The 27,692-nt window shown below is 39.3% G+C and overlaps 2 protein-coding genes across 25 annotated transcripts in view; one reads left to right on the top strand and one right to left on the bottom strand.

Annotated features, from left to right (window-relative positions):
* Dnajb4 (DnaJ heat shock protein family (Hsp40) member B4) overlaps positions 1-770 on the bottom strand; it is a 28,316-nt gene extending 27,546 nt beyond the window's left edge. For all 5 annotated transcript variants that reach the window (XM_021158435.3, XM_085835418.1, XM_085835419.1 and 2 more), the window contains exon 1: positions 133-770. The gene's annotated coding sequence lies outside the window, so the exon portion shown is untranslated. The remainder of the gene's footprint in view (positions 1-132) is intronic.
* On the top strand, positions 767-27,643 carry Fubp1 (far upstream element binding protein 1). 20 transcript variants are annotated; one of them, XR_015046655.1, is made up of 23 exons: positions 767-997; positions 4,469-4,559; positions 5,318-5,380; positions 6,099-6,137; positions 8,101-8,140; positions 8,487-8,539; positions 8,626-8,697; positions 8,863-8,920; positions 10,384-10,546; positions 10,636-10,734; positions 10,838-10,939; positions 11,167-11,269; positions 11,384-11,484; positions 11,969-12,110; positions 12,806-12,966; positions 13,565-13,716; positions 14,022-14,101; positions 16,893-17,030; positions 19,230-19,304; positions 22,708-22,853; positions 25,343-25,389; positions 26,276-26,412; positions 27,491-27,633. XR_015046655.1 is itself a non-coding variant. In XM_085835404.1 (22 exons), the coding sequence occupies exons 1-22, from the start codon at positions 890-892 to the stop codon at positions 27,522-27,524; spliced, it is 2,055 nt and encodes a 684-aa protein (XP_085691530.1). In that variant the 5' UTR covers positions 767-889; the 3' UTR covers positions 27,525-27,643. The 20 variants fall into 20 exon arrangements, 19 of the variants coding, with proteins under 19 accessions (XP_085691530.1, XP_085691528.1, XP_085691529.1 ...); XM_085835404.1 differs by lacking the exon at positions 26,276-26,412 and having other exon boundaries at positions 8,490-8,539; positions 16,893-17,021; positions 27,491-27,643; XM_085835402.1 differs by lacking the exon at positions 26,276-26,412 and having other exon boundaries at positions 8,490-8,539; positions 27,491-27,643.
* Positions 27,644-27,692: the final 49 nt, after the last annotated feature.

The following is a 27,692-nucleotide window of genomic DNA, read 5'->3' as shown; positions in this document are numbered from 1 at the left end:
CGGGGGTGGGGGGACGCAGTAAAGCCGGTTTGTGTCAAGAGCATGACACGTTCTTGACATAAGGGGCACATGGTAAGCCTGGCCAAAGACACGCAACGCTAGGTGTCTACATACTGGATGTGCAACACTCACGTTTTTAAAGGACAAAGGGCGGTCATACTTTCACCATCCGCTCGCCCACACTATTTTACATAAGAGACTCAGTAGGTAATCGGCTCGAGAACTAAGGGCCCGGTGGTCTGAGTTCCTCCCCGCTTGTGACCGGCCCCGCTGGAGGTCACAGGCGGCGGCAGCTCGGCGTCCCGGAGCATGGTGGGCTCCCGCAGACGGTTCCGCAGCGTCGCCGCGGACGCCCCGCACGCCCCGCGCGCTCGGCCCTCGGGCTCTGCGGCCGCGCGGTTGCGGGACACTGTTGCGTGACGTCCACGCCCGACGACGTCAGGCCCCTCACTACGGAAACACGGAAGGACACTAGCTAGCTCCCTGATCCGCGACGGCCTTTTTTAAGTCCCCTGCAAGCGCGGGCGGCAAACTTCCCGGGTGCCACAGCCTCAGCCGCCGAGGCGAGGGAACAATGGCCCGCACTCGCGCTGCGAGGAGGCGTCCAAAGAGACCCTACTCTCGTGGGAGCCCGGTCAAGTCTCGCGATATTCTTCGCCGGGCGTCCTTTCTCAGTACCCTCCACCCCCTCTTCACTCCCCGCCAATCGCGCGTCAGCGCTGAAACATCGCGGGATTTCCGTCTGCCAGTCTCCGCCCCTTTACGGCACGATGGTCGTGCAAGAATGTGATAGAGCCTCGACGGCCGCCATCTTCTTCCTTTCTTAGCAGTTAACCGAGAGCGGCGCCTCCCTCCGCGAGGAAACGGCAGCGTGTGCTGTAGCGTGGGTATGGCCGACTACTCCACAGTGCCTCCGCCGTCGTCTGGCTCGGCTGGCGGCGGCGGCGGCGGAGTCGTTAACGACGCTTTCAAAGATGCCCTGCAGAGAGCGCGGCAGGTAAGCGTGGACCGACCGCGCGGCGGCTTCCCCTTCCCGACCCCCGAGAGCCGCCGGCGGGACAGGTCCGGCCCTGCTCGCACTCGCGGCTGCGGCCCGAGGAGATGGCGTCTTCTCACGGGGGGTCCCAGCGGCTCGAGGCCGAACCCGTTGTCGTAGTCTGAAGCCCCCCCACTCCCACGCGCTCTCCCCGAGCGTGGCCGCGGGGCCTCCACTTCCGCCCCGCGCGCGGCCTCGCTGCCCCGTGTGCTCTGCCTGCCTCGGCTCCGGTTCCGCCCGACACAGGCGCGTGGAAGGTTCTGGGCGCTCAGGTCACGGCTAGGGCAACAAGGAAGGGCCGGCTAGCGGTCCCCGCCGCTTCCCGCGCCGCCGAGCTCTCCACCCTCGCCGTAATTAGCCTAACGTTCCCCTCGGCGTTCACCAGCGAGGCTCTCCCCGGGGCGGGATCTGTGTGCGATCCACCAATCCTTTCCCCAGCTCCAAATGGCCCCGGGCCCATTCTTCCCCAGCCTTGAGTTTGAATCTGCCTCTCTCTTCCCAAATCGAAGCCTCCAACCTCTTTGTGCTACGTAGGGACGTACTGTTGCCTCGAATGGCAACCATTTTCCCAGATGAAAAGGGTTGGATAGCTAAAAGTCCTTGCATTTGACACCCCCCCCCCCCAATAATCTGAAAGTCTATGTCTTCAAGTAGCCCCACCCCCTCGACTTCTTTGTACCTTAAAAATGTATAATGTTGCCTTGCCGGGCGGGGTGGTGCTCGACTTCAGTCCCAACACTCGAGACAGAGCCTGGCAGGTCTCTTGAGTTTGAGGCCAGTCAGGACTGCCAAGAGGGACCTGTCTCAAAAAAAGTATGTTATGGAATTTGTCTGTAAGGTAAAATAAACCGTTATGGCTCTGTTGTAGTTGCTAGACATTAGCAGGCTTTTAAAGCCAGCTTTGACTATATTGGAAACTTACTTCAGGACCGAAAGATTACCGACTCAATCAAGGTTTATCAAATCTACCATAATACAGCAAGCACACTTATCTAGTGAATAGATACTGAAAAAAATATATTCATGGAGAGGGATTCCATGAGTAACGTGATTGGTGTATATAGGAGTCAGAGGACAACTTGTGGGAGTTGATTCTCCTTCCATGTAGGAGCCTTTGGTCAGGTGTAAGTTGTTAGGCTCAGGGACAAGTGTGTCTGCCTGGGCATCTGAGGAAACTTTTTGATGCAGGGCCTCGACCTAAAGCCTAGGCAGGTCTGAGGTTTAAGGCTTCCTGCTGAATTGTCTCTAGTATAGGTGTGCTCCACCTCTCGGCTTTGGAAGATTTTTAAGTGTGTGATTTGTAGTCTTGTGAGATAAAAATCAAACACCAGTGAGCAGACAGAGGATGCTTTGATTAATAAAGTAAACCACGGCAGTTACATAAATATTCATACTATGAGGCAGGCGCTGTACAGGATGCTGCTGGAAAAGGATGCCTCACTGAATGATGGGTGACATTCATATAGTGCAGTGAGAAGTGGGAGTCTGGCCAGCATAGACAAGAAGCTGCTGCTTGCTGTACAAACCTGTACAAAGATTGAGGGTTTCTGGAAGGACAGCTCTAAGAGGTAGTCAGCTAAGCATAGGATAGCATAGGAGGAGGAAAAAGGTGGGAATGTGAGAAAAACTATGGATAGATTCCATTGTTAGAAAGCAATGGCTGTGATAATACGAGTGTTTATTATAGATGATAGTATCTGTTACACCTCTAGACATTCTGGGTATGTAGAAATTCCATCAGAACCTTGCCTGTATAGGTAAGGGATTAAGGTCTCACTATGTAGTTCTGGCTGTCCTGGAGCTCACTGCCTACCTCTGCCTTTAGGACTAAAGGTGTGTGCCACCCATGCCCAGATGAGATTTTGTTTTCAAAATGAGTCTTTCTACCTCACCCTCCTGAATGCTGGAATGACAGGTCTGCCTACACTGATCCTGGCACACTTTTACTTTTTCTAAAAATTATTTTCTTTATTTACATTCCTGCCCACTCACCCCCAGTTCCTCACACCATTCCCTCTTCATCTCCCCACCTCTCTTCCCTGGGGCCTTGAGTCTCAAGGATTAGGTGGATCTTCTCCCACTGAGACCAGACCAGGCAGTCCTCTGATATTATATACATGCATACATACATACATACACACACACACATCACACATGCCAGGGAACTTGGACCAGCCCGAGTGTGCTGCTAGGGACGCTTTTTATAAGCTTGGTGCAACTGTGTCTTAGAGGATGAACGCACGCATTGTTAAATTTTCCAAAAGAAAAATTTGAAAGCTGCTGTGGACCCTGCCTAGGAAGCACTAGAAGTAGATTTGCACTTCCACCTGTAAAACTACTAAAGAAAGCATGGGCTGAAGTGTCATTACCTTCTTTTTTTTTTTTTTTTTTTTTTTTTTTTTAAAGATTTATTTATTTATTATATGTAAGTACACTGTAGCTGTCTTCAGACACTCCAGAAGAGGGTGCCAGATCTCGTTACGGATGGTTGTGAGCCACCATGTGGTTGCTGGGATTTGAACTCTGGACCTTCGGAAGAGCAGTCGGGTGCTCTTACCCACTGAGCCATCTCACCAGCCCCCGTGTCATTACCTTCTTAGAATTATCTTTAACTCCAAAATTGGTGAGGGTGGGTCAGTGAAGAAAGTAGTAAATGTCGGTTTGGTTTGCTTTTGCCTGAAGTAAAAAAGCACAGAAATATAGTAGAGCAAAAATCAAGTGGAAAGCTTGAATTCTGTGGGTTAAAAACATTACTTACACTTGATGTGTGTTTAATAGAAACATTGAGTTCATAATTGTAGCATGTGAGAAGTTAGGATTAGACTAGCTGGGGCTATAATCAGGCCATGTTCCCATCCACCCACCACCCACCCCCAATGAGGGGAGAGTTGAAAGTTTTGCGTGCTCTTTTGAATGAACCAAGTGCCAGTTTTTCTTTTGGATGCTTGTAGACCTATTACATGAATGGAGTGTGAATAAGCATGCTTTCTTATGGATATTCCTTGGTCTTCAAGTAAACTCAGAAGTGTTCATAAAAGCTAATTGTAGAAGATAGCCATAGTCTAAGCTGTTTTCCTCTCGTTCAGTTGTATGTAACACTTCCCTTTTAACATCAGTTCCTGTCAGTCCCATACAGTGCACTTAAATACCTAAGATATAGTTTATAAATGTTAGGATTTAGGATCAAAGGGTGGAAAAGACTTTGTTTCCAATGTGTGGGTTGTTTTAAATGGGGATATTGCATAAGTTTAATAGATCATTACTATCTGTTAGCTCCCTGAAGTGTTAGTGGTAGTTTTAATTATTCTTAATAAGTGAATCTTTCTAGTGTTTTTTTAAAAAGGATAGTATATCTTTTATTGTAGGAAATTTAGTGCTGAGTAGTACATAAAGTATTAATACCCTGATTAGTATTCCGATTTTTCTTTTAAGATTGCAGCAAAAATTGGGGGTGATGCTGGTACATCATTGAATTCAAATGACTATGGTTATGGGGGACAAAAAAGACCCTTAGAAGATGGAGGTAAGTTATAGCCAACAAGAATAATTCTCTTCCACGGTATTCATTTGATAAGATTTTCAGTATTGTTTATCAAGATGATTTATCAAAGCACTACTATCTATTGGTCTCAGAAAAATAGGATTTTGAAAAAGACAGACCTAGAAAAGGTAGGTATAATTTGAATCTATCGGAAAGTATTGTAATAGAAAACAGGTTTTTTTTTTTTTTTTTTTTTTTTTTTTGGTCCTGTTTTAGGATTATGCTTGCTTTGAGTTGCACAGACTGTGTTAATGATATAAACAAAATAAAATTATAAGTTATTTGGGAAACACTTGACTGAATTTTCTCATTTATTGAATGAGTCTTTGATACTCCCTTTCATTCATTCAGAATCCACATCTAGGTTGAGGTTGGTTTGTTGCAGGCATCCCGTTTTTATATTGTTTTAGTGTTTTGTGTGTTTCATATTTATCTTTAAACATTGATTAAAACTGTGGATTCATAGTGTTTTCTCTTTTTAAAAAACATCAACACTTCTGCACTTAGAAGTGTGTACTTTTTTGTTTTAGTTTTGATGTATGTATAAATTTTGATATTCTTTGCCCTTTTGTAATAGATTCTGATAGCATATAGGACTGTATTTGTGGTCCTTTCTGGTAATACTTGGTTTCCTTTTAAGTATGTTTATATTTGCAAGTGAGGTTTTTAATATGCAAGAAAAATGAGCTAATGATGCTTCAGATGTTGTGTGTAATGTACTCTTTTTATTTTATGTGTAGATGGCTCTTGGACAAATCCGAGCAGTACCACACACTGGGAGGGAATGCCCTCTCCTTTTAAAGGCAGGAATTTTTATTTATTACCTGTGTTTAGTATGTAAATGTGAAATAAGCCAGTGGATTCGTAAGTGGACACAATGGTCTCTTGGTTTATGTGTCTGAATTTTTGCTGTACAAAAGCCTTGAAGTTGGGAGAATAATGTTTTGAGCTGCAGGCTGTCTATTCATATGTTGTATGCATTTTGTTTATCTGAGAACGGCAATCGTGTGGCTGCTTTGAGGTTTTGGTTCTGTAGTGAGATGCTTCAGTTGAGAGTAATAGAACAGTTTACATTGAAGCTGTCTTGTAACGTGAGCTTTCTTTTCTGGCATAGTTTTATGATCACTGTCAGATTCACTCATCTTTTCATAGGTCTGGTTTTTATGTAGTTCTCGCTAATTGTCAGTTCTTAGAGTGGATGAAGCATCATTAACCATTAGTGTAAGGTATTCACCAGCATTGAAGCTAAACAGTTTGTGCTGTATTACTCCAAACTAAAGTGTCTGTGCGTTGTTTAAACACAAGGGAATGAAAGAATTGAGGTTTTGTGGGTGTTTTGGTTTTTTTTTTTTTTTTTTTTTTTTTTAGATTTTTGAGTCTAGGTTGAACTGTGTCAGTTTTGATTCAATTGGTAAACCAGTATATCATGTATTTTAATAAATATCATTATTCTTGCTTGGTGGGGGTGGTGGGGAGCTTTGTTTTTAATTGACAAAAAGTAAAAGACACTTAATTTTGCAGATCAGCCAGATGCTAAGAAAGTACCTCCCCAAAATGACTGTAAGTACTTTAAGCTGAGGTTTTGTTGCTTCTTTTAAAATTACTTGTGTGTACATAATGTATGTATGTATGTATGTCAAGATGGCGTAGGAATTCCCTGAAAGTGGACTACATGTGGGTGCTGAGAACTTGGTTTTCTACAAGAGCATGTGTCCTCTTTATCTTCTAAGTCTTCTCTCCAGACTTGTTTCTACTTTGGATGGGTTGTGAGTTTGGGGTTTGGGGAATTTGCTTTTGAGCCAAAGTCTCAAATACGTAATTCTGACTGCCCTTGACTTCAGAGAGATCTACCTGTGTAAAAGTATTTTTTTATTTGCCTGATGTAATTGTCATCTCTGAGCCTTACTGCCTCAAACCTTCTAGTTCTTTCAGAACTCTGGCGCAAACTCCTCTCCAAGCTGATTCAATATAGCTTCTCTCTTGACCTCTGCCTGAATTGCTCTGCTTGACCTCAAACTATCCTTTTCATTTTCTGGCTTATTCTGTTTTTACATGTGTCTAGCTTGTTCCCTCTCTGCAACCTATATATCTCTACAACTGTCCCAATAAAACTGTCCTCCCACCCGCCTGGGCTATTTATCTCTTAAGTCCTCTTTATTCTCCTGAGAGCTGGACATAATCCCATTCTTTTTGGAGTTTGGGGGTGGGGGGATCAGCTAGACAGGGTTTCTCTGGCTGTCCTGGAACTCACTCTGTAGACCAGGCTGTCCTTGAACTCAGAAATCTGCCTGCCTTTGCCTCCCAAGTGCTGGAATTAAAGGTGTGTGCCACCAACGCCTGGCCGTCTGTTTGTTTTTCAAAACAGGGTTTCTCTGTGTAGCCCTGGCTATCTAGAACTCACCCTGGACCAGGCTGGCCTCAAACTCAGAAATCTGCCTGCCTCTGCCTCCCAAGTGCTGGGATTAAAAGGCGTGAGCCACCACTGCCCAGCTTTTTTTCCTTTTCTTTTCCTCAAAGATTTGTTATTTTATATATATGAATACACTAGCTGCCTTCAGGCACACTAGAAGAGAGGATCGTATCCCATTACAGATGGTTGTGAGCCACCCTGTGCTTGCTGGGAATTGATCTCAGGACCTCTGGAAGAACAGCCAGTGCTCTTAATCCCTGAGCCTTTTTCCCAGCCCTAATTTTATTCTTTTGACTCCTCTGATTGATCACTTTGTCTGCTACTCTAAATTAAACATCACTTTCAAACATGAGTGCTTCCTTCTACAAACTAACTTCATCTTCACTGTTTGGGATTAAAGGTCTGTGCTAAGAGCATAAGCCACACCACAACTATAAGCGCCCCCATCCCCACCCCACCCCCCACCCCCAGTAAATAACACAATCTTGGGGCTCACAGTGTAATCTAAGTGATCAAATAGCCTATAAGAGGCATGCTTTTGTTTTCTCCTGTGCTGGGACTAAGGATGTGTGTGCCTTGCCATACTCAACAGAGTTGGTATTACAAGTGTCTAGCCGGAATTTCCTTACAGATGTATAGGTTTTTATTATATTTTAAAAAAAGAATGATTCTCTTTTACTTGGGAGTCATTATATATAAACACTGATGGCTGAACTGTGACTATAAGTTAACTACTCTAGTTGTTAGTCTGTGTGTCCCTTTCCTGCTACTCTCAGTGATGATTCAAATATGAATGGTCCGAATTCTTTTCCTCTTTTTTTTTTTTTAGATTTATTTATTTATTATATGTAAGTACACTGTAGCTGTCTTCAGTTCAGACACTCCAGAAGAGGGAGTCAGATCTCCTTACGGATGGTTGTGAGCCACCATGTGGTTGCTGGGATTTGAACTCCTGACCTTTGGAAGAGCAGTCGGGTGCTCTTGCCCACTGAGCCATCTCACCAGCCCCCCAAATTCTTTTCCAATGTATACATCAGGGAAAGTTTGGAGTGCATGGTATGTGTGTCTCAAATGAACTTGAACTTAAGCTTGGTTTTGGTTTTTTTTTTGTAGCTTTTGGAGCACAGTTACCTCCAATGCATCAGCAGCAAAGGTATAGTCAAAACTTTTAAAACTACTTTGCAAGTCTTAGTTGGATTGTATGTACAGCCAAGTTAGTCTATAATGCAAATGTCTGCATACCATTTTGTATGTGTGGCTTACTTCTGTAAATCACATTGGGAAAATGGTATAGAAACATTGGTAATTTGGAAAAACAGGTTGAAATTGACACATTTCAGAAAAGATAAAATAAGTGTTAAAGTGGCATTCACTCTGAGCGCTTGTCCTGCCTGGTCGGGCTATTAGGAGACGTTAAAATTGGATTTATTAGATTACTTTTATGTATACTCGTACATTATTTTTCTGTGAGGAAAATGTTAGTTTCTGTTCTTTCTTAGCAGATCTGTAATGACAGAAGAATACAAAGTTCCAGATGGAATGGTTGGATTTAGTAAGTAACATTAAGTTTTTAAGACAAAATATACTTTCAAAAATTAGTATAAATAATAACTTCTCCCCTTTCTCTACCTTAACTAGTAATTGGCAGAGGAGGTGAACAGATCTCACGCATACAGCAGGAATCTGGATGCAAGATACAGATAGCTCCTGGTAAGATTCCTTTTGTGTGTGTATGTGCGTGAGAATTACTTGTTGTTTTGTCCAGTTCTTACAGTTTTTTGAGAGTGGCTGGGAAACTCAAGTATTTTAAATTTCTAAATATCTGATATTTTTAATGTATTTTTTGCTTAAACTTTTCTTTTTATTTAATTGTAGATAGTGGTGGCCTACCAGAAAGGTCTTGTATGCTAACTGGAACACCTGAATCTGTCCAGTAAGTTTGAAAATGTTGTCTACTTACAATTAAGACTGTGAAGACTATAAGCTTCATTTTCATACCATCTGTAACCATTTTCGCTTTAAAAGTTTACATATTGTGCCTTTCTTAAAATAGGGTTCATCATCTGAGCCTAAGACATAGAAATTGTTAAAGCCAGAGACTAAGCCATAACTCAGGCATTTAGGTGCTTGCCTTCCATGTAGGAAGAACTGAGCTTAATCCTAAAACTAAAAAAAAAAAAAAAAGCTGGCGTGGTAATATCATGGCTCAGGAGTTTGACACAGGCAGATTTGAGGGACTTGGTAACCAACCCGCTAGCACTATTTGATGGGTTCAGAGTCGTTGGGAGACCTTGCCTCAAGGTCCCTATCACAGAAAAGGCACTGGTGGTTGCAATTTGACCTGTACACCTACCATACATGTCTATAAGGACTCGGAAATTATTAAAACCTGAATTGCCTTGCACAGATATGTTAATAACGTCACCTAAAACTCATGCCCGATATAGTCATGAAAATTTTTATATTCCTGTTTTTCTCTTCCACTCAATTCTAAGGCTCTGGTAAAACTACCCAATCTTTACCTCTAATTGTCTTCTCCCTACTGCCATCTCCACACTCACTGTTTTGACTGACTTGTATTGCTGTGACCAAGAAAGATTTATCATCCTACACTGAAATTTAACACCTATCCTTGCATTTTTTTTTTTTTGTCTAGTATTGAGATACTGTTTTACGTTCATTTTCCTGACTTTCTACTTCAAGAAATTCCTGACTAAACTGATTTTTTACTTCATTCCTAATATTTTAGGAGTAATTTCTAAGAGTTTATAGACAGACTTGGAAATTACATATCATAAAAATATCTTTGAAGCCGGGCGTGGTGGCGCACGCCTTTAATCCCAGCACTCGGGAGGCAGAGGCAGGTGGATTTCTGAGTTCGAGGCCAGCCTGGTCTACAAAGTGAGTGCCAGGACAGCCAGGGCTACACAGAGAAACCCTGTCTCGAAAAACCAAAAAAAAAAAAAAAAAAAAAAATCTTTGAAGGTCATGTTGTATTTTGTTAACACAGTGCCTTAAAAGGTTTGTACCATTAAAGTTTCCCCTTGAAAAGTTTATCTAGTGTGCCTCTCAGTTTCCTTCAAGCTTTGCTTCTAACGCTGCATTGACAGTTCTCTTTCCAAGGCAGAGGCTGAGTAGTGCACTGTTACCCAGTTGCTGTGCTGTGTGGCAGGGGGGATGGAAGATGTTTAATGACTGTGTTCACTTGGTGCATACAGACTTCAGTACTTCCTGCCCACTTGACTTGACGCGCCTTTGGTTTAGGTTCTTGCCTCCGACATGACATGCCATATGATCCATTTAGAGTACGCTTGAAACCTAAGATAAGACTGCTGACTCTTATTTTGGGATAAGTTGGGTTATGCTACATATTTTTATCAATTAATTTGTTAACAGATCAGCAAAAAGATTATTGGACCAGATTGTTGAAAAGGGAAGACCAGCCCCTGGCTTTCATCATGGTGATGGACCTGGAAATGCAGTTCAGGAAATCATGATTCCAGCCAGCAAAGCGGGACTAGTTATTGGAAAGGGGGGAGAGACTATTAAACAACTTCAGGTATCATTATATTGTAAAGAATATTATTAAGTCTTTTGAGGCCACTTTTTATTGTTTTTACTAACATATTATTTTCATGATTTTAATAGGAACGGGCTGGTGTTAAAATGGTAATGATTCAAGATGGGCCGCAAAACACTGGTGCTGATAAACCTCTTAGGATTACGGGTGACCCATACAAGGTTCAGGTAAGCTTCACTTTGTCTCTTATATATAAAGGCTGAGGGGGTGGACAAAATACACATTAAATTTTTTGACAAATCTTCTGAATTGGATAACTTTCTATTATAGCAAGCCAAGGAAATGGTATTAGAGTTAATTCGTGATCAAGGTGGTTTCAGAGAAGTGCGGAATGAGTATGGCTCAAGAATAGGAGGCAATGAAGGGATAGATGTAAGTAAGAATTCTGAGTCAGCAGTGGTGGTATCCTAATCCATGGGCACTAGTGTTTTCCTGCTTTGAATTAAATGGACTTAGCTTAACATCATGTCTCTTTTCTTTTTTTCTTCCGTGGGGTCTTTTTATCTTGTTATTTTTATGATCATTTAGTATATTTACCTTTATGATTATGTGGAGGTGAGTTTTTGAGAAATGTCTTTTAAAATATACTTTTACTTAAGGTCCCAATTCCAAGATTTGCTGTTGGCATTGTAATAGGAAGAAATGGAGAAATGATTAAAAAAATACAAAATGATGCTGGTGTTCGAATTCAGTTTAAGCCAGGTAAGCTTAAGGTATATTTAATGTTCTAAGGATTGATAGATTTTAATCTTGACATTCATAATTGGTTTGTCACAACTTACTCGGGGTTTTTTGTTGTTGTTGTTATTGTTTTAGATGATGGAACAACACCTGATAGGATAGCACAGATAACAGGACCTCCAGACAGATGTCAGCATGCTGCAGAAATAATCACAGACCTTCTACGAAGTGTTCAGGTGTGATAGGAAATTAACATTTTCAGTTTGCTTTCATTGGAAAAGTTTTTAATCATACCTGAATGAAAAAAAATGCCCCTCCAGGTTATATTAGAATCTGTTGGCAGTGTTAAAATGACTAACGTTAAATTGCTTTAAGGTAAACATTTTAGGGTAGAATTGCATAAATGTTCTGCCTTATTTACCTCAGTGCATCTGAACTTTTATTTCTATGGGTATATGTGCCTTGGCATTTGTGCCTATGGAAGCCAAAGGAAATTTTTCTGAAGTCGGTTCTCTATTATGTGGGTCCTAGAAATTAAACCCAGGTCATGGCCATGTATGGGTAGTCTCCTAATAAACTTTAAAAGTGGAAGTTATTACTTAGTTGACTATTTTTGTCAATGTTTGACATCATCTCTTAATTTCATTGTTTAGAAATACGAGAGTTGGGGATAATGTAATAGTTTGATTCCAGAGTTTATTTTGTTTTCTCCTTTCTTAGGCTGGCAATCCTGGTGGACCTGGACCTGGTGGTCGAGGACGAGGTAGAGGTCAAGGAAACTGGAATATGGGACCACCTGGTGGACTCCAGGAATTTAATTTCATTGTGCCAACTGGGAAAACTGGACTGATAATTGGAAAAGGCAATGTATTTTAAACTCTTTGTTTTGACACACTGGATACTTGTAAACAAAAGATGCTATTTATATTTTTTGGTGCATTTTAATAGGAAAGAGGTTTTAACATGGCAGCTAGAATAAGAATACTCTTTAATGTGTGTTAAAAATGGGATTGTGTCTCAACTGCTTCTAGGGAAAGGGGACCAAAAGTCTGTTCGTTACAAAACTTGATCCTAATTCAAATGGGTTTTGTTGGTGTTTTTTGTTTTGCTATGCATTTAACTTCTTTGTTACTTACTAAACCTGTTTATTGAAATATTTTCTAGCCCATATTAGGGTGTGTGTATAGTAGGGTGTGTATAAAGTAGACTTTAGTGTGCTTTGCATTAGTTCTAGATGGAAGAACAGACTAAATAGAAAATCCTAACATTATTGTCCAGTGGAATGCTACAAAACTGTTTAATGGGCAAAGTAATAGGTGTTTGGGGTTTTTTTTGTTTTGTTTTGTTTTGTTTTTTAAAATAGTATTTCTGCCAGACATGGTGACAGACACCTTTAATCCCAGCTCTTAGTAGGCAGATGCAGGTGTTTCTCTGTGAGTTTGAAGCCAGCATGGTCTACAGGGTGAGTTATAGGACAACCAGGGCCACACAGAGACCCTTGTCTTAGGACAAAAAGTATTGCTTGCATTCTGTGAACTTAGTGTCTTGTGGTTTTAGGAGGTGAAACCATAAAAAGCATAAGCCAACAGTCTGGTGCAAGAATAGAGCTGCAGAGAAATCCTCCACCTAATGCAGATCCCAATATGAAGTTATTTACAATTCGGGGCACTCCACAGCAAATAGACTATGCTCGACAACTCATAGAAGAGAAGATTGGGGTAAGTGTACTCTCATTTATAGCATAGTTCCTAGTAACTTTAAAACGTACTAGATCAAATGTACTGTGGGAAAATACATAATTTCTAATAGGAAACTGCAGGTATTGTGATATATGTATATACATACATTAACATAGGAAAGATATCCAAAATACAAGAGCCATGAACTCAGAAATTCGCCTGCCTCTGCCTATCAAGTGCTGGGATTAAAGGCGTGGGCCACCACACCCAGCTGAGAATACCATGTGTTAAGTTGTCCCTTGATATGCAATTTGCAGAATATACTCTCAGTAGTTGTCTAACATTAGGGAAGTAAAGGGAACTAGGCAGTCTTGTTTTTAAAAGAAAATCATAAAAAAAGTAAGAAACACGGAAAGACTAAAAGCTGAAAGGACTCTGCTGGTGCTGAGGGTTTCAGTGAGTTTTACATGTCATGATGACATTTTATTTTTTGCGTCATAATGCGGAGGGTGAATGTAAATTTGTTATGTAAGCGTAGAAATGGAAGAGTAGCTGGACTTTGAATTACTCAACCATTACATTGTTTGAGTGTCTTTAGTTATTGTTTGTGTTTTCTTTTCCTTTTTTTTAATAATAGGGCCCAGTAAATCCTTTAGGGCCACCTGTACCCCATGGGCCCCATGGGGTTCCAGGTCCTCATGGGCCTCCTGGACCTCCAGGGCCGGGAACTCCAATGGGACCATACAACCCTGCACCTTACAATCCAGGACCTCCTGGCCCAGCTCCTCAGTAAGTACCACACTTGGTTGGTTCTGGGCTTTCCCTAAAGACCTAGGAATTGGGGGCTGGAGAGATGATGATGGCTCAGCAGTGCAGAGCACTTGTTCCTCTTGCAGAGGGACCTGAGATCACTTCCCAGCACCACACAGGGGTCCGCAACCATTCGTGACAGGTTCCAGGGTATCTTGACAGCGACACTAGGCATACATAGCTGCATATACATACATGCAATACATGCAAAGGCAAAACCTACACATAAAATAAATAAAGCTGGCTTTTATTAATGGTATTTGTGTTTTGTTCCCCACCCCTAGCGGTCCTCCAGCCCCATATGCTCCCCAGGGATGGGGAAATGCGTATCCACATTGGCAGCAACAGGCTCCTCCTGACCCAGGTAAAGGGTAATCTACTATTAATATGCTAGCTTCATTGTATACTGCTGGTCACAGTCCTAAACTACCTACTGCATGTGCAATCTTTTAAGGCACTTCCCCTGCAGTGTAAGATGACACTGCTGTCTAGTATGTTGTGACTTTATTCATAGTAGTCCATATTTATAAAATAATGTGTCTAGCACTACTGCATTCTCAAATAATAAGATAAGTGTAAATTATTTCATTTCTGATGAGGTGCCTTAAAATTAGGTCCCTTAATTACCAAAACAGGAGAGTACATTTATTTTTCTCTCTTGTAATCTGGATTTTCTATAGCATGGTGTTCTCATTATATCCTCCCATACTGGTTTTGTTTCTACTCCATCATGATCAAGAATCAACTTGGAAATAGGACTTTTTTCTTTGTTTTTCTTTTATTTTTCACTTTGCAGCCCCTGTAGTTTGATTCATATGAAAAGTTTGAAAGAGCGTGTTCTGAGTTATAGATTTCTACGTAGTGTACTTTTTAAAAATCAAAGTTGATTTAGATGTAATTGCTTTGTTGGATTTGTTAAATGTTTTAATATTTTAATGTATGTTAAATTCATAGGAACTTTTCTCAGTCACCAAATAACCACAACTTCTATTCATTTAAGAAACAACCTGAGCCGCCGGGCGGAGGTGGTGAACACCATTAGTCCCAGCACACAGGAGACAGAAGCAGGCAGATCTCTGAGTTCAAGGACAGCCTGATCTACAGAGCATGTTCAAGGATAGCCAGGGACACACAGGAAAAATCCTGTCTCAAGAGAGAGAGAGAAAAAAAGAAAAAGAAATAACTTTAATTGTGGTGGCATCTGAATATGAAAGTTGAGTGTCGATTAGCAAAAGAGAGTGCATTCCCAGGGCAGACAAGAAGCATCAGCTATGACTTCCTTTGTAAGGGTTTTTAAATGAATCTTCTCCTTCTAACAAGCATTTAGACATGGCATGATCAAATAGAGTTGGAACAGGTTAAATTGAAGGTTTTATATGGATAATTCAGTTTCATAGGATTGCTCAAATGAGTGATGTTTGATACTAGCACTGTAAGGTCTGGTCAGTGAGTGTGACTTCCAGCATTACCTGGCAGACTGACTGCTCTCAGGTGTATCCACAAGTTACTGACTCGGGGCAATATGTTGCTTAAATTTGACTTAGAAGTATACAGTATTTTATTGTCTGCATTTTCAAGAAACTGCTGCTGTGAGGTTGAGATTTATATAGATGTCAAGAATTTAATCTTAATCTTAAATGGATAATATGTGAATTCATCCTATGTAAAAGAATAATGAGCTTAGTACCTGCTAGTTGCAAGTCAAAAGAAAAGATTTGGGTTTTGGGGGTTTGGTTTGGTTTGGTTTGGTTTTTGAGTTACGAAGATGAGCTTAGTGCCGAGGATGCTGGTTGTGGTGACTTTTGAATAGGGCAGCAGCTAAAACTTGAGTATTGGGGGATGCTAAAAGAATTAACAGAAAGGATAAGCCACAGTGCTGGGGATAAGCATTAGAGCCTGAGTTCTATCCGTCCCACCTATTTTAAAGAAAAATAAATAAAGTGCTTTAATAAAGCTTGTAAAAGGATCCGTAAAGTTTCCTGGCCTGCTCTTATAACCAAATCTGTGAGCTCTGGGTTCAGAGAGAAATCCTATCTCAAAAAATTAGGAAAGAAGGCTGGGGAAAAGGCTCAGTGGATAAGAAAAGTAATGACTGCTCTTCCAGAGGTCCTGAGTTCAATTCCCAGCAACCACATGGTGGTTCACAACCATCTGCAATGGGATCTGATGCCCTCTGCTGCTGTGTCTGAAGACAGCTTCAAGTGTACTCATATAAAAAAAAAATTATTTAAAAAAAAGTAGGAAGGGTGTCAGAGAGGTAGCTCAGTGATTATTATAAAGGTCTTCCTGCTCTTTCAGAGGATGCAAGTTGAGATCCAGTTACTCTCACACCTTCGGGTTCTCTTTAGTAACCCACATTTGTGTAGATACACACAGGTACACAGATACACATAACTAGAAATGGAACTAGTATAGATAAAACAAGGTGAAAATGATTAGGGAGAACATCCAGAATCAGCACACACATAAACAAACATGCTGCTACACAATGGCTGAGCTGGGGGAGGAGGGCCAGATCATGAAAGGTACTTACAACAGAGGGGCACACACATGTAGCCCAGAAACAGGAAAAGTAGAGGAAGAAAAGGTAACTGTTGGAAATCGGCCTGTGTTAAATGGGGCATGGTCTTTAAAATGTGTACAGGAGATTTCAAATGATCAACTATGCTTGAAGTATCCTAAAGGTGATAGAAAAGGTATAGAGCAGGAATTTCAGGATTGTGACTGAAATAAATAGAAAGTGCATGTATCTAACCTTTGTTTCTTTCTTGTACAAATTAGTCCATAACTGCCTGCTATACAGAGTGTTGCACTTTGCAGCTTAACTTGTTGGGGGAAAAAGCAAAGACATGGGATTGAGCTGAGACAAACCATTGGGTTGGAAGCCAAAAGATCATCCAACCATTTATATACCAGTTCCACAGATAACTAGTAAATTACCTAATACCCGTAACCTAGAAAATTACTAAATTCCCGAGGCTGACGTTTCTGAACTAAAAGCCAAGTGATGATGATGATAATACTAGAAAATTTTGAAAGTTTCCATTTGCTATTAATAACTTCTGAGCCTATTTGTCAGGAATCACCAAAGGTAAGGGTTGGTTTCTAGAGTTTACATATGAACCTTGAAACCTTTGTTTGTTTTTAAATTGTAGCCAAGGCAGGAACAGATCCAAACTCCGCAGCTTGGGCTGCGTATTATGCTCACTATTACCAACAGCAGGCACAGCCCCCACCTGCAGCTCCTGCTGGTGCACCAGCTACAACCCAAACTAATGGACAAGGTAACTACGGTAATGAAGGATTTTATTTCCTATTTTAAAGCTATAGTTTGTGTTTGGATTCATGTATGAAGTCATAACAAAACTTTCTTTCAGTCCTGAGAATTGTTGGGTCTTGTGCATGATGGTGTCATTAGGTTAGATCCTTGGGCCTAAGGTTTTGAAGACTCAGTTGTGACTTTGGGTAAGCAAAATAAGTCAAATAATAGTTGGAAGAATAATGCCTTAAATAGTGAGACTGTTAACTGTCCTCCCCCCACCCCCATTTACTCCACTACCCTGATAGATGTCTGTTATAATAGTTCTGAAGAGAGCTACTGAAAACTGTACTTGGAGACATAAAATTATATCACCTTTCTACAGACCCGTATATTCATTCCAAAATAAATGACCATCATGGACTTTAAAGTCAGTTACTCGTCATTGATATACCACTGATACACACAGCCCTTGCTTAGATCACCAACTGACCCCGTGTTTTCATTAGGGTCCATTAAGTCTCATCAAGCTAGAGCACTTTCTTGGTCGTCTTTTATGCCTCTAATAAGAGGATAACTCAGCAATTAGATAGCTGCCAAGCTATAGAGTTACTAACTATGGTGGTTTAAATGGTCTTGCTGCTACCAGCCTGGTTTTTGCACTATACTACTACTACTATGTACTGTAAAGAATTACCTAGTATTTTCTGGTACATTTTACTGGAATAATGTCACATTTTACTGGAATAATAACTCAGCAATTAGATAGCTGCCAAGCTATAGAGTTACTAACTATGGTGGTTTAAATGGTCTTGCTGCTACCAGCCTGGTTTTTGCACTATACTACTACTACTATGTACTGTAAAGAATTACCTAGTATTTTCTGGTACATTTTACTGGAATAATGTCACATTTTACTGGAATAATAACTCAGCAATTAGATAGCTGCCAAGCTATAGAGTTACTAACCATGGTGGTTTAAATGGTCTTGCTGCTACCAGCCTGGTTTTTGCACTATACTACTACTACTATGTACTGTAAAGAATTACCTAGTATTTTCTGGTACATTTTACTGGAATAATGTCACATTTTACTGGAATAATAACTCAGCAATTAGATAGCTGCCAAGCTATAGAGTTACTAACCATGGTGGTTTAAATGGTCTTGCTGCTACCAGCCTGGTTTTTGCACTATACTACTACTACTATGTACTGTAAAGAATTACCTAGTATTTTCTGGTACATTTTACTGGAATAATGTCACTATTCTATTCATTGAACTTCCGCCTCAGCCTTAGCCTGTATTAATAAACCTTGCCTTGGGACACTACCATTACAGTAGCTGTTAACTGTTAGTTTCTGTCATTGTATATTAGTTGCTATTTTACTACAAGGAATAGATTGCCTTTTTTAACTACTTTCATTATATTGTCCTAGATTTGGGGTGGTTGGGGTTATCTTCAAGGTGGCTCTGGTGCCTCTGACGTTCGTTCTTCAGGTGCTTCCTTAGTACCTGACACAGTAAGATAACTTTGTCTTCTGAGCTCCAATCGGTGATTCATTCTCTCTCTCTTTCTTCCTAAGGATAGAATTTAGAAATCAGTCTAAGTGTACTAATTGCTATCTAAATGTCACTAATTATAATCCTTTCCAAATTAGAGCTAAAAAGTATGTTTGGGGCTGGCAGTCAGTCAGTAGTGCTTGTTCCTGCAGAAGCCCAGGTGTGATTGCTGGTAACCACGTGGTAACTCCCACTGGAACTGACCCCGGGGACCCAGTGCACAGATCACACACGTGGACAGAATGCTCACACGTAAAATTAAACGCTCAGACTGTCTTTACAAACATGCAGGACAACACGTGTCTATGAAAAATCACAAGACTATATGCTACTTTTTTATTTAACCTTTAATAATTCCGTTCTAGTGCTTCAAAGCTATTTGTGGCTTTTCTAAAAATGTGTGCAGGAGATATCAAGGGATAAACCATGCTTGGCCTATCCTTAAAAATGGATAGAAACCATGTTCTATATTTCTCTCGTGTGCATTTATTTACTATTCCCAGTTTCTTTGTCCACCCTTTCTATACCCACTTGTCATGTATTCCCATCAAACACTTGCACAATTCCATGGTGTAGACAGTGCTAATTACAGTACTGATGGTGTAGAAGCAAAAGTGATAATAGCCTTCAGAAACTTAAATCTTGTTTTGTTTGTTTGTTTGTTTTTAAAAAGGAGATCAGCAGGCTCCAGCTCCAGCTGGACAGGTTGATTATACAAAGGCTTGGGAAGAGTACTACAAGAAAATGGGTATGCTGTATAGTTTACGTCTTATCTTTTATCTTATTAATTAAACTAAAGTAAATACACATTACAAAGTTAGAGATTAGTAACAAAATACTTGCTTGTTTTTAAAAAAGAATACTTGAGGTAACTCATCTGTATGTTTTTATAATGTTAAAGTTTATATTAAACAAGCTAGGCAGTGGTGATACATGCCTTTAATCCCAATACTTGGAAGGTAGAGGTAGGTGGATCTCTGAGTTTGAGGCCAGCCTTGTCTACAAAGCAAGTTCCAGGACACTTGGGACTCTTAGACAGAGAAACCCCATCTTGAAAAACAAAAATAATAAACAGGAAAGGTGACATCCTGAAACTTACTGGGAGGTTAAGACATATTAAGAGCAATTCAAGAAATTCTTATAATTGTGCTTATATGGCAAAGAATACAATTGTCAGCAAGTTAATAACTAAAACCTGGCATTTCCTTACTAGGTAAGAATATATGGCTTTATTACTGTACTTTTGTGTGGTGGTCTAAATGGAATGAGATTAAATTTTAGACCAGCAAAGTAGTTGTATCACTGGCTTTACTGCAAAATAAGCAGAAAATTAGCCCACAGTGACATTGCTTTAATACTAAACATTTGCATGCATTGAAAAGGAAAAGAGGGTGACCACTTTTTAAAAAGATCTTGACAACTATTGAATTACAACTATTGTAATTCTTAACATAACCATAGTGATTGTGTAAGTGTACTTCTTGTTGGTGATACAGCTTTCTACAAAGCTCCTTTCAGACTAAAGAGGTTTTATATTTGAACAACTGTTTGGGGAAATGTGATGACAAACTTCTGCAGTGAACAGATGGACTGATAACTTTTCTTAACCTCACTGATCTCAGGCAGGTTCTAACAGATGAACCTTAGCACTAGAAACTTGAAACCTGCCAGGCAGTGGTGGCCCACACCTTTAATCCCAGCACTTGGGAGGCAGGGGCAGGCAGATTTCTGAATTCAAGGACAGCCTGGTCTACAGAGTGAGTTCCAAGACAGCCAGGTCTATACAGAGAAATCCCTGTTTGGGGGTTGGGGGGAAGAAACTTGAAACCTTAAAACAATACTGTGTGTAATTAGAATGCTTACATAATTTCTTCTCTGAACTGGGATGTTTTGAGAGTAGATGGAAATGTATTAATCATTCCGTGGTAGCCGTGCTGAAGTAATACTGCGTGTTTATAAGGAACTGAGCATGCTAGGTGAGAGTGCATTAGGTCCATTGTTTACTTTTACTGTGTAGTGCACCAGGCATATTTGTGTGTTGATTGGGTAGAAACTTGGTAATTACCTGGATTAGATAATTAGGAAAGAATAAGGTTGGCGTCTGTGCTCAATTATGTCATATGATTTGTTTAGATGACTTCAAATAAGTTTTATAGATATTTTACATTCTGTATTCTTAAAAAGTATATTGACTAGGACTTTTGAGAGTAGGTTCTGTGAATTCCTGTTCTTTTATTATTATTATTATTATTAAGATTTATTTATGTATATGAATACACTGTAGCTGTACAGATGGTTGTGAGCTTTCATGTGGTTGTTGGAAATTGAATTTTAAGAACTCTGCTCGCTGTGACCCAAAGATTTATTTACTGTCATAAATAAGTTCACCATTGCTGACTTCAGACATACCAGAAGAGGGCATCTCACTATGGGTGGTTGTGAGCTACCGTGTGGTTGCTAGGATTTGACCTCAGGACCTTGGGAAGAGCAGTACTCTGAGCCGTCTCCCAGCCCGAATTCCTGTTCTTGGTTGTTATGTCTACCGATCAATCAATTGGCATACATACAGACAGACACACACACACAGAGACAACAGCATGGTGCAGGATAACTATTTGGAGACTCATTTTCTTCAATTGTGCTTTTTTGTAATTATGTTGAAGATCTTAATCCTGTGAGCAAAAAAAGACTAATTGAACAATTAATTCCCTGTCTTATAAATCTTGAAAGATACTGTTTTAGGTAATTTAATCATTGAATGAGTATTTTTAATTATATGATAGTTATAAAAAACATTTTTCCCTGTAAAACATTTTTTCTGAAAGTATTGTCCTTGATAAATTTTTTAGGATAATCATAAATTAAGAGACCTTAAAGCAAAAGGTTCAGAATAGAAGCTCAGGAGGTAGATGGGTAAGAGTGCTTAATGACCTGGGTTGAAATCCCACTACCTGTCTTAAAAGCCAATCATGACTGTTGCATGTTGGGAAGCAGTTGCAGGAGCTTGCTAGCCAACTGTGGATTCAGTAAAAAGAGTGGGGGAGTAAGGTACAGAGGGATAGAAGAAGGCAGAGGCAGGCGGATTTCTGAGTTCGAGGCCAGCCTGGTCTACAAAGTAAGTTCCAGGACAGCCAGGGCTACACAGAGAAACCCTGTCTCGAAAAAGAGAGAGAGAGAAACTGTCATTTATTGCTTGTTTACAAAATTGATTAAGTATTTCTAGAATTCGATTTTTTTATCATTTGATAACTCAGAATGGTCACTTAAAACAAAATTACTCATAAAAGCTGAGTTTTACATCTTTCATTGAACTTTATTTCAGGTGCCAGGTTATTTTTAGTAAAGCCGTACTGTGATATAAACTCAGTATGTCTTTTTGCTTCATTGTGTGTCATAAATATCTTTCAGTACTTCTCTGTAGTTTAAGACTAGTAATATAGTGACCCAAATGGATAGAAGAGTGGTGAGCTAGGTATGGTGGCACATACACGCATTTAGTCCTAGTGCTCAGGAAGCAGAAGCAGGTAGATCTCCAAGGATGAGGCCAGCCCTGGATAGTGAGACCCTTTCTCAGTTAGCAAAAAAAAAAGAACAAAGCATTTCTTCTTTCCTTGTCAAAGATTATGTCTGAAATTTCCCCTTTGTTTAAAGGTATGTGAGTTTGGGTCATTTTGTCTTTTACTAATCATGCTGAACTAAGAGACTGAAGCTTGTGATTGAGATGAAAAGAGTATCTTTGCCATTTCTTCTGTGCTGCACTTTTCCCCCTCATCCTCCCTCCCTGTCTAAGGCATATTTAAGATAAACAGTAACTGAAGGGGCAATGAGTGAGGCACAGATAATCCTAGCACTTGGGAAGTTGCCAAGAGGATAACAAGTTTTGAGCCACCTGTGCTACATAAGTGAAACCCTGTGTTGAGATAAAAACAAGAGCTATTGACCCTCCTGTGCCTCGCGTCATAAGCTGTACTTACGGTACATACATTTTTGTATTAAAGATGAGGGGGTGTTTTAGGTCACAAGGGCGGACACAAGGTTATTAAAAGGCTTGGAAGAAGTATTAAAAAGGCAAGATGCTGTGTTTACTAGAGAAGAGATACTATGAGATTTGTAATTATAGTTGCAGCAATAAGTTCTCTGTCTTCCTGAAGGTCAAGCAGTTCCTGCTCCTGCTGGGGCCCCACCCGGTGGTCAGCCGGATTATAGTGCAGCCTGGGCTGAGTACTATAGACAGCAAGCAGCATATTATGCCCAAACGAGTCCCCAGGGGATGCCGCAGCATCCTCCAGCACCTCAGGTATAATACATTTGCTATTTTTTGTTTTGTTTTTGTTTTCCACTCCAGCCATGTTTTCTGCATGTTTGTCTGTTTGGGAATGAATATGTTTTACTTGGTAAAGTATAACTACATGAAATATTGTGTTGTGTTTGGGGACTCAGTTTTTCTAATAATGTTTTCTGGCATCTGAGTGCTATTTTTGTAATGCCTTTGATTTTAAAAATAAATTTTCTTCCCCCAGGGATTTGCAAATCATGCAAGAAGCCACCATCATTTATATTAACCAGTTTTTCTTTCTTAAAGGATTCACTCCTGAATTAGCTCCATTTAAAGGATTTTCTTTAACTTTTTGTGTATCTCTTATGTATCTCTTCTGCACAGGGCCAATAATAAGAAGTGGACAATACAGTATTTGCTTCATTGTGTGGGGGAAAAAACCTTTGTTAAATATATGGATGCAGACGACTTGATGAAGATCTTAATTTTGGTTTTGGTTTAAAGTAGTGTTTTTTTTCCCCCCTCTTTTTTTTTTTTATTTTGAAAATGTACAAAATATCTATCACTACTGATAGGAGGTTAATATTTCTGTGTAGAAATGAAAATCGGTTTGTTTTTAGTCTTTAGTGTAGATGTACACATTCCAGCAAATGTATTTGCAACTATTATGTGGTCGATGCTTTGTGATATAAATGTACTTTTTCAATGTATACTTTCACTTTTAAAATGCCTGTTTTGTGCTTTACAATAAATGATATGAAACCTCCTGTGTCGGTAAGTTGGATATGTGGGTAAAGGATTCATAGTTTCTTAGCAGTGATAAATTAAGATACATGTACACGAATATATAAGCTTTCCCCATGAATTACTGAGTTTTTAAACACTGGCATGTTTTTTTCCCCTGTTGGAGTATAGTGGTAGATTGGAAGTTCTTTTCTGTTGTATTTGGCTATTTCAGCACAAGTAATCTTGATATTTTCATGTTTTTCCTTCTATTTGATCAAAAACTGCATGTGTATACGATGATCTTTAGTATACTTCCATTGCATTAACAGTGAAATTTCCTTTTATACATGAGCACTATTTCAGACCTGTACTGCTGCTACAACAGTTAACCTTCCTGTTCTTCACTTATTTCCCAGACTGTTTCAGCATAACTAATTTTGAACAGTTTGCAGACAGTGATTTGAGGAGTTTATAAGAAACCTTGTTTTTTCATGTAAAGCGACTCTTTCCATGTATATATATATTATAATAGTGTGTTTCTTTCTAAATTCAGGATAGAAAAGTAATAGAATGCGAAAGTATAGCTACATTGCATCTGCTATTGAAACATTTGGGGTATGAAAATGTTCAAGCTTTTTTTTTCTTTTTGCAGTATAGATAAGCTTTGTCTTGTAATTGCACAAGTCCAGTCATTGAATCAAATTAATTTTTTTATGTACTGAATCATTTTATTAATCTTTAACATTCATGCTGAAGTTCTGATATTTTGTTGAAAACCATTGTTTTACTCTGCATATTTGTTGGCTCTTTGCATATTAATATATTAGACTACATGCAAATACAGTCTGTCTTGCCATTGTCTGTTGAAGTGCAGGTTTGATCCAGCCAGTATAGAACTAGCTCTGTAGGGGTGAGGAGGACTGTGCTGTGTATCATCCTTGATTGTGTTCCTTCAAGGAGCATTGCACTGTAAGTACATCAGAGTGACAAATTGATGAACTGCAACAGTGTCTTTTTGTCCATGTTCCACATAATGCAATTGCTATATTTTGTGTGACTATTATGTTGGAATACAGTGCTGTCATGGGAAACCATAACTGCTTCTTAACATAGAATAATACATAGTTCTGTATTTTTTTTAAGTGAGCTTAATGGGTAAGTATTTTTGATATGCTTTAGCTAATAGCTAAAGAAAATTGATCAGTAACAAAGTTGAATAGTATTATCAGTGCTCCTAAAATGCTGTTTTTCAGTGTAAAATATGCCTATCTTTTTTATAGTGATATGAAAAACTTGAAATGTTTAAGACAGAAGTGCTTTTCAGTTTGCAGAGTTTAAGGACTTAACGCCTTTTCTGTCATCTGTGGGGAGCACCATTTGTATGAGGGCAGAAATGTTGAGGTTATAGGGCAGAAAATAGTACAGCTCATTGTGGATGCTTTGAAATGTTTTTTGATTGTTTTATGTAAACTTAGTGACTTCCCTTACCCTTACTTAGATCTGGATGCATAGCTCTAGTATGAAGTTTAATAGTAATAGTTAAGGCGTTACCTGTTAAGATCTTAAGTGTAGGGTATTGACATGAACAGTTCAGTATTTTGCATGATATTGTTAGATATTGATAGATGACCTAGGAAAGTTGTTGTGGTGCATTTAGTAATTAAACTGAAGGAAATAGTTGGATTCAGTATCATAATTCACAAATTGGAGGCTGTTGATTTTGATTCGTTTAAAATTTAAAATCTTTATTAATTGCAAACAGTGCAATTATTTATACTTCACAGTGCCTTCCCAGACCTTCCACCTTAGGTTCTGCTGCAAAAAGCAACAGGTAAGCACAACCTAAGGCCATCTCTATATAAATATATCAGTACATACATGTTGTCCCTGTGAGGTTTGTGGTTGTGGACTCACTCCAGCAAGCTGCTGCTGCTGCTGCCCCAAATGTACTTGGTTATTTATGGTACCATCCTAGTGGAAAGTCTGTTAAGTTGTTCAAGCAACTGTTTACAATTTTGGGTGATGTTTTGCTTTTTTTTTTTTTTTCCATTAAAATGAGTAGATTGCTGCAATAACTGAAAAACATCCAAATCTTTTTGTACACCCCTCCTCTCCCAGAGTTACAGAAATGTTAAAGTAAGAACACTTCCGTAGTTAGGACATAGGGAATGAATGATCTGGTCAGAACTTTCAACAGCCTTCACAGCCGTTTGTATGAGTAACAGGGAATTCTCTTTGCCCTCCAAATCCGATCTTTTTTATAGTTTTATTTTTATTATTTTCCCCCTGTATTATTATAAGTACAGTAATTCAGTGAGATCATTTTGGTTCAGTTTCATAGACAGTACTGTTTTCATGACTTGTATTTGCTGACGAGGAAGAATAAAGAATACTGGCAGTAAGTTTTGGGAAAAGGCATGTGCATCAGTGAAATGTTAATTGTATAACAAATAACCTTTCATAATCTGCATAACCAGTAGTTTCTGATTTATAATATTTTAATAACTGACTGCATTTATTTTTTGCCAGTTCAAAATGTTTGTGTTCTTAGGATTGATGTCTAGTGCATATTTTGAGTTAAATGACTATCTTAAAGCAGCACCATATCAGTTGTTTTTATTCATTTTCTAAAATGTGCTGATCCTATTAAAAACTCCTGCTTATCTTTTACAACAAAGAAAAATATTCAAAAATGCTGCCTTCATTTTCACACACAGTGCTGAAGATGCTGCAAGCACCAAATCATAGCTCATAAAATCAGGTCCTGAGATAGTTACCCATAAAGAGGAATCCTTTGAGTGTATGCCATTGGTGAGCCGATGAGCATGGACCATAGAAGGGCTCAATGTAGAAGGTAAAATTGGCAAATCATAATTGAGAAATATGAACTGTGTTCCCATACATAATATGGTATAGGGTGTAATGTACCTGCTCTTGATCACTTTTCATTTTAAAGTGCTATTCACTTAAATGTTCCATGAATTGTTTAAGTTATGTAGTTACTGCACCACAGTGTGTGTGTGTGTGTGTGTGTGTGAGAGAGAGAGAGAGAGAGGGAGAGAGGGAGGGAGGTCAGGTCAGTGTGTCGCAGGCAGATCTTCAGAGCCTGTCAAGTGTTGGTTAGCTGTACTCTCCATTTGGATAGATATTGGAGATTGTTTGTCTTGTAAGAACTTTTCACTGTACTGTAAGCATTTTAAATAGCACCAGTCTTAACCTTTAAATGGAAAGTAGAAAAGGTGAGCCAATTGATATGAATGTGGCAGATTTTAAGGTTGGTTGAAAATTGAATGGTTTAGATTGAAAGTAAACTCATTTAATTACAAGTTTACAGATGATTTTAATGCCATACATGTTAGTGTAGCAATACTTAGAATGCTTTGTTTGATGTTTATTTCAGAAATGCGTATACTAGAAAATCATTTTAATATTAAAACTGGTGACCTAATACTAGTTGTAAAGTGTTTTCTTAAAGAAGGATCTTGGCACTTAATTGATAAAGTGGATTTAGATAGGAGTGGCAAGTGCTCTCGATGGAGGAAGTTTTTGTTCACTTGAATACTTTGCCATTACAACCAGTTCTTCCTGAAAATAGTTACATGTCTAGAAAATTGATGTAGAATTAACTCGCTGGAGATAATCTCATTTTAGTTCTGCAAATTCTGCCTGCCTTTAAAATGCATTTTCATAGTACTTAGAAATAATTTGACTGAAAATAACTGCTTTTTATTTAATCAGTCAATCAACTTTTACTACAAATTTAATTGAGGGATTTTTTTTAAATTGGTGCTTTAAAGAAGCAAATAAATCCCTGGGTTTTATTTTCTTCAGTAATATCCTAAAGAAACTCTTTAATGTATTTGCGAGTATATATATATATTTTCTTATGCATGCTCGATGCATTTTCGTCCTGAGAAAAGTGTTCTCTACAGAAACTACCCGTGTGTTAAAAGAAGATTGGCTTAAAATGGCTACTGTGATGGGAACAGTGCCTTAGGGAGATGCAGCTTGGACTTGAGGTAAATCGAATACTTTACAAACTGCAATGTCACTATATGGAAAAGGGCACATGATTATTGTAATTTTGTATTTATGGTTTCCTTAATTAAAATAATAAATGTACAGTCATTACTA

This window comes from Mus caroli, unplaced genomic scaffold (genome assembly GCF_978045245.1).
Source record: "Mus caroli unplaced genomic scaffold, Mus_caroli_1 scaffold_3, whole genome shotgun sequence".
In the NCBI taxonomy this organism is placed as follows: Eukaryota; Metazoa; Chordata; class Mammalia; order Rodentia; family Muridae; genus Mus; species Mus caroli.
This window is presented reverse-complemented; position numbering and strand designations above follow the sequence as displayed.